Source organism: Egretta garzetta, unplaced genomic scaffold, assembly GCF_000687185.1.
Source record: "Egretta garzetta isolate BGI_Z169 unplaced genomic scaffold, ASM68718v1 scaffold588, whole genome shotgun sequence".
Lineage (NCBI taxonomy): Eukaryota > Metazoa > Chordata > Aves > Pelecaniformes > Ardeidae > Egretta > Egretta garzetta.
Window position 1 is genome coordinate 200,631 of NW_009260496.1, and position 6,863 is coordinate 207,493.

Here is a 6,863-nt window from a genome sequence, read left to right on the forward strand (position 1 = left end):
CTCCACACGCCGTGCTCCCCGTCCAACGTGGTGCAGAAGATGGAGGGCTCTCCAACCAGCGGGTGGCCGGGCTCGCAGCTGTAGGTGACCACGTCCGCGTAGGAGAAGGTGCCCGTCGAGTGCCCGCTGTGTCTCCCGTGGGGGATGTCCGGGGGCGGATCGCAGGCGATACCTGCGGGTGCGTGCAAGGTGGCCTTTAGCATCGGCGCTGCAGCAGCACCCGGGCTCTGCAGGACACGCACACTTCCCAGGACGGGAGCCAACGGGGATGAACCCCTCTTGGCGGTGATGCTTTCTGGATACAATGACCCAAATTATCCAGAGACAGACTTTCCATGGAAAAAATCACACGTGGGAAGGAAAACCTGCGCCCTCCTGTGAGTCACTTCCTTGCTGCCCATGCCTGGGGGTGGTGTGACAGTTCTTCCCTCCCTTTCCATAAGCATTGGTGACACATGCAGAGAGAGACTGGCCGCACCATTCCTACACATGACCAGTGAGAAATACTTACCCCAGTAACAGGGAGTTTAAAATATTAATGGTTTCCCCAGTTTGGACCAGGATAAAGAAAAAACCTTTGGAAACTTTTTCAGAAACATCCAAACCAAAAGAGAATGGAAAGAGAAATGAAAGATTGCACACATACAGCGACTCAAGAAATCTTTTGCAAGGAAATCTTTGTCTTGAAAGATGTGCCACTGCCTCTTGCAAGCCATCTCCAAGCCATCTCTGCCTACTTACGCTGGCAGACAGGAGCATCTCCACTCCACGAGACGTGGGTGCCAGAGACCTCGCATGTTCTCTGAGAGCCTCCGACCAACTTGTACCTGGAGTCACACAGAAGGGTTTATTAATTTACGTTGGGAAATTTGAGATTTCTTTACAACCCTTGTAAGTGGCAGCCAAGACTTCTGACTCGGGTGCTACGCTCCTTCATGTAAAGCTAAAAATCTGCTTTACTCTCACTTGGCAGCTGAATCCAGCTGGTCGCAAGACTCACCCTTCGTCACAAGTGTAATTCACTTGGGACCCGAGGAGGAGGTCCGTCAGGACAACAGCTCTGCCATTCTCCACATCCCCTGGGTTAGCACATTGCTTCCCTGGAAGGGAACGTCCGCCACCGTTAGCCCTCAGCTGCTCGCTCACATCCCACCCAGGGATGCTGCCGCACAGAGCGGACCGCATAAAGTAAAGAAACCCATAAAAAATGTGACAATCCAGGCAAGCCTGGCACTTGAGGTTTTTCAGAAGTTGCAGGACGTACTTTTACAGAACTCCAGTGCTGCAGACCACGTGCGATTCCCGAGGCATGTGATGGCTGGTGACTTCCCCAGGTGCTGGGCATACCCCGGCCGGCACACGTATTCCACTGTCCTCCCCACGGGAAAAACAGTCTGGTTGCTGTATGGCTCCTTCAGCTTAGCAAACACCAGCCTAGGAGGTGCATTGCAGCCGTCTACCAAGAAAGAAAAGCCAGCCCAGTCGTCAAAGGAGTCAAGAAAAAGCAGATTTGGGAGAGTAGGGGGAAGGTTCACATTCCGAGCACTGCTGGAACACTTGCCCTGCTCGCAGACTGGCACGGGTGGCTCCCAGGTGTTATTTAGCTGGCACTGTACCACTCTGTGGCCACGTAGAAGGTAGCCTGGCTCACACTCAAAAGCAATGGTGTCCTTGTGTGTGTAGGCAGACCTAGGAGACACTATTCTCCCATTCTGGACCTGTGGGACGGGACATCTTGCCTCTGGAAAAGAAGTGCAGGTCCTCAAAACAGGCACTTAGGTGATGTGCAGAGCTGTGCAGCTGCGAAGCCACTGAAGAGCTGCAATCCCTTTTAAGACACATGTCTGAAAATAGTTTTCCCCTAGATGATGTACTGCCTGCACCCAGCGATGTCAAACATGGAGGGAGAGACCCAAAGGGAGAGGTGAGGCTGGGGGTGCTGGAGGCAGCGGGGTGCTCCTCCAGCCTCCTCCCCTCTGCCTGGCCTCAGCTGCAAAGCAGCCCGTGCAAACCCTGCCCTAGCAGGCACGGGGGCAAGAAGTGCAATTGCCTGGAGGTTTCCGAGGCTTTCCGAACACGAAGCAGCAGCAGGGCCGGGAGGATCGCACCCGAGTATCAGGACATGCACCCACAACCCTACCTCCGCACTGTGGGGGGGGCCCGCTCCACACCCCGTTTTTCCCATCCCGGGTGGTGCAGTGGATGGAGGGCTCTCCACGGAGTGGGTACCCGGGATTGCAGGTGTATTTTATAGAGGTGCCGAAGTGGAATTCATCCAGCAGCCTGCCCGTGTGCTTCCCATTGGGAATGTCCGGAGGCGGCTCACAAGGGATGCCTGCAGAGGTGCAGAACAAGGCTTCTAAATTCAACAGCAGCAGTAAAGTACTTTAAATCCCCCAGTCTGTGGGGCATAAGCACTTGTCCTAGGGATGGAGTGGCTGCAACGAAGTGACCCTCTGGTTGAGGCCTTGTAGGCAACTGGATCCCATCTCCCTGGTCAGCTGTTTCCATGGCAGTTAGAGAGCAGACCAGTAAGACAAACCCCTACGGAGAAACACCTACGTGCTTTATCTTTTCTACTGTTGAAGAAATAAAAAAGCAAATCTTTCTTTTGTATCGCCGGTATAAAAAAATCCTGATTTTTCAGCTGCTTGCAGTGCGAAGGCACACACAAGCAGAAATTTGTGTGTCACCTTAGATTAGTATGTACCTGGAGAACCTGTAAAATGCTTTAAAATCCCAGAACACGCCTCCCTCTCTTGCCCTGGGCTTGTGGTGTTAATCAGGGACAGGAGACCTACGCACTGCTGGAAAAGCTCCAGCTGAGGCATTGCTTTCTATAACCCACTAAGCTTTGAGATCTTGTACCTTTTCCCAGGACGCTTTCTTATGACATCAAAACCTTCTGACATTTTTCATGCCCACAGAGCAGAGAAATCCCCCGTGAAAGCTTTGATTGGAAAGATTTGGCAGTCTCTGCGGGAAAGTATTTAACCAGATCCATGCAACACCCCCCCCATCCCACCCCCCCAAAGCTACTTACGCTGACAAATGGGAATGTCGCCACTCCATGCAACGTGTCCACCAGAAACCTCACATCGTCTGCTGGATTGTCCAATTAACCGGTGCCTGGCATTTAGAGGATTGAACACTCATCCCAAGTCATTTGGGGGTAAGTTACTACCTCCCCCTCCCCACCCCGAAGGCGCGATCAGCCCCGCCGAGAGCAGAGCTGTGGCCCTGAAGGAGAAGCTCCCTTCCTTGCTCAGCACCACCTCACCAATTTCGCAGTATATACGTGTGTATATCAGATAGGGAACACCTTATGTGTTCATATAGGTGCAGAACTCTATAGCGCGGCTTCTGTATATAATCCATTTACTGGGAATGAGTGACTAGGGGGCAGAAAGGGAGACTTACCTAATACATCTCTCCTTGCTGTGTTAAGCAGTAGCCAAAACCAGGACTTACCCTTCTTCACAGCCATAGACCACGGTTGACCCAAACAGGAGATCTGTTAGGAAAATAATTTTCCCGTTCACAGGTTCACCAGGATGATTGCATTGTTTCCCTGGGGGAGGAAAAAAACCTCATTTTAGGCATTTCTCTGCCTATCCCACAGTACAACAGATGCAACTATAACTCCAGTAATCTGTCCACATTCCTAGTTACCCCCCAAAATGGGTTTCGAATAGCATAAAGTTACATGGCTTTACTAGTCACATACTATTTGAACACCAGAATAAGGTTAAGTTTTTTTTCGGCATGGACAGAACCTAGCACCTATTCCTTCTTGAATAATGGACACCAAATCAAGGAGCTATTCACTTTTACAGAACTCTAGTGCTTCTGACCACACTCCGCTCTCAAGGCATGTAATAGTAGGTGACATTCCTGGGTGTTTAGTATATCCAGGTAGGCAAGTGTATTGCACAGTCTTCCCAACAGAAAAATCAATCTCATTTTTATGCTCCTCATTTAGCTCAGCAAAGCGTAACCTTGTGGGAGCACCACAAGCACCTATTGAGAAAGAAAAGAGACATGAGAATCAGGCAGGGCAGGCATGCCGGCTGCAAGCACAGAATGAACACTGTTCTAAACAAACAGGTCTTTGGTTTGCCTTGCAAAATTGTTTATTTTCATCAATGTAACCGTTATTAAACAAACACAACATATTTTCCCAAAGGACTCCAGAGTTCTTATTCCCAGGTTATACTTAAATCTTCCACGCACAGGGTTTAACCACAGGTTTTTTTCACGGGGTTAGGGGACATAAAATAGCAGCGGGCCCCCAGGCAGGTATGTCACGATTTACCTGGAAGGTCAGGCCTGTTTGAGAGCTCCTGGGAATGGTACAGCCTATTGCAGACGGGAGCAGGAGGCTGCCAGCTGCCATCCTCCTGGCAGAAGATTTTGGCACTGCCCTGCAGGCTGTAACCATCGTGGCACTGAAACGTCAGCATTTGCCCCGGCGCGGAGATAATTTGGTGACCGTCAATTTGCCTTCCGTTCTCTACATCTGGATTTATGCAGACAGTCACTGCAAACGATGACATACAGAAGTGATGAGCAAAAAGATCGGAACAAAACAAACCGAAAAACCCACAGGCTGTTAATATTGCAACAACAAATCCTACAGGACACATAACCCCCGCCACACACCCCCAGCCCCACCGTCACCATGGAAGGGCTTAGAATTAACTTATACCATGCCACACTACATGGGATAAACCTTCTCTGCAGATCTGGTTGCAATGGTCAGGGTCTCCCCTGAGGGGAGCATCTCACCCGAGGGGACAGACCACAGACGCACCTTCACAGCGGGGGCCTGGCTGGCTCCAGTTCCCAGACACCCTGCAAAACACCGCGGCATTTCCAACCAGGTAGTGGCCGGGGTCGCAGGTATATGTTACAGACATGCCCGTGGTAAAAAATGGTTTGCCCTGGCCATTATGATTTCCGTTGCGGACACCCGGAGGCATGGGGCATGGTCGGACTGCAAGGGGGAGACAGAAAGTCTTAAGTCAGCGAGAGAAGAGCAGGCAAGGGGGAGGGCGTGGGCGCGATGCCGCGCTGAGGGGTTAAAGCCCGCGGCAGGACCAGCTCAGCCTGCGCACGCCGCTCGCCTGCAAGGAGCACCCGCCGGGCAGGGCCACCCGGGGGGGAGCAGCGGGCTCCAGCTTCGTAGGTGCTTTGCAGCCCGTGGACCTTCCCGTTCTGCACCTTGGGTACCTCACAGCCGATCGCTGCGGGGAAATGTGGATGGCATCCTTTAAACTTTGATGCATGGGCCACATCCTGCACGCACAGCCCCCTCCCTTCTCATCACTGCCCGAAGCCTGGTCTGCACGGTGCCTACAGCCAGGCCACCCCGCGGCCCCTCTGCTGACCCCTCGCACCCAGCGGTGAAGCCCCCCCCACCTTTGCAGCGGGGCAGGGGCTTGCTCCACACCCCGCTCTCCATGCAGTAGATGGACATGTTCCCCACCAGCTCGTAGCCATCCTTGCAGCCGTAGTACACGGTCACTCCCCGGGAGAACTTGTCCAAGGAGTCTCCTCTGTGCAGCCCGTTGGCGATGTTTGGTGGCCGAGGACATGTCACCTCTGGAGAGGGAGGGGAAAAGCCCATGAGAGCGTCTGGGAAAGGCGATGCCTGAGAGCGAGCTCAGCTCACACCTCCTGCACATCAGACCTGGGGGAAGGTGGAGGGGGATGGCAGAGGGCTCCCACCCCAGGTACTGCCCAGTCTGTCCTGACAGCCAGCCCTCGGGTGCCCTGACTCTCCTCGGACTTTTCTGGACAAAGAAGGTTGAATTGGTTCATAAAGATCCCTCTGGTCTCCCCCCGAAGGCTGTGTCGTACCCCATGCCCCTGCCTGGTCCCCAGCACTGTCGCCAGCCGGCTCCCCAGGGGCATGCTGCAGCCGGGGCACCGGGAGGAGGGTGCTGGAGCCGGAGACCCCTTTGCACTTGGTCGCACGTTAAGGGATGTGCCAGTTCCTGGGCGTGCGCTGCGGGGTCACCAGCACCCAGCCCCAGTGCGGGAGGCATGGGACGTCAGCCACAGCTATCGAAACACTTCCCTCCACATTCACGGATGTAAGCGTATTCTTTATGTATTATAAAACTGTAGATTTCATTAAAGGGGAATTGAAGCCCTCACTGAAGGTCTCAGTGACAACAGTCAGGGTGTTCCCTGCACTCAGAGCCACGTTATGAGCCTCTCACCCAAGGGGACAGACCACAGACGCACCTTCACAGCGGGGGCCTGGCCGGCTCCAGTTCCCAGACACCCTGCAAAACACCGCGGCATTTCCAACCAGGTAGTGGCCGGGGTCGCAGGTGTATGTTACAGACATGCCCGTGGTAAAAAATGCTTTGCCCTGGCCGTTGTGATTTCCATTGGCGATCTCTGGAGGTGCAGGGCATGGTCGGACTGCAAGGGGGAGACAGAAAGTCTTAGGTCAGTGAGAGAAGAGCAGGCAAGGGGGAGGGCGTGGGCGCGATGCCGCGCTGGGTCCCAGGTGCCCCCTGGCTGGCACTGAGCCTCATAGGTGTCCTCTGAGGCGTATCCGGTCTCACAGCCGAAGTGAAGAGTTTCTCCAGCTTCGTAGGTGCTTTGCAGCCCGTGGACCTTCCCGTTCTGCACCTTGGGTACCTCACAGCCGATCGCTGCGGGGAAATGTGGATGGCATCCTTTAAACTTTGATGCATGGGCCACATCCTGCACGCACAGCCCCCTCCCTTCTCATCACTGCCCGAAGCCTGGGCTGCACGGTGCCTACAGCCAGGCCACCCCGCGGCCCCTCTGCTGTCCCCTCGCCCCCAGCGGTGAAGCCCCCCCCCCCTTTGCAGCGGGGCAGG

At 54.1% G+C, this 6,863-nt stretch overlaps 1 protein-coding gene across 1 annotated transcript in view; it reads right to left on the reverse strand.

Annotated features, from left to right (window-relative positions):
* Nucleotides 1-4,998, reverse strand: part of CR2 (complement C3d receptor 2) — a 26,726-nt gene extending 21,728 nt beyond the window's left edge. Inside the window, exons 1-6 of the mRNA XM_035899928.1 lie at nt 4,814-4,998; nt 4,316-4,540; nt 3,829-4,020; nt 3,472-3,571; nt 3,044-3,129; nt 2,141-2,335 (exon numbers count right to left, since the gene is read on the reverse strand). Of these exons, the coding sequence (XP_035755821.1) occupies nt 2,141-2,335; nt 3,044-3,129; nt 3,472-3,571; nt 3,829-4,020; nt 4,316-4,540; nt 4,814-4,982 (967 nt within the window). The 5' untranslated portion in view covers nt 4,983-4,998. The remainder of the gene's footprint in view (nt 1-2,140; nt 2,336-3,043; nt 3,130-3,471; nt 3,572-3,828; nt 4,021-4,315; nt 4,541-4,813) is intronic.
* Nucleotides 4,999-6,863: the final 1,865 nt, after the last annotated feature.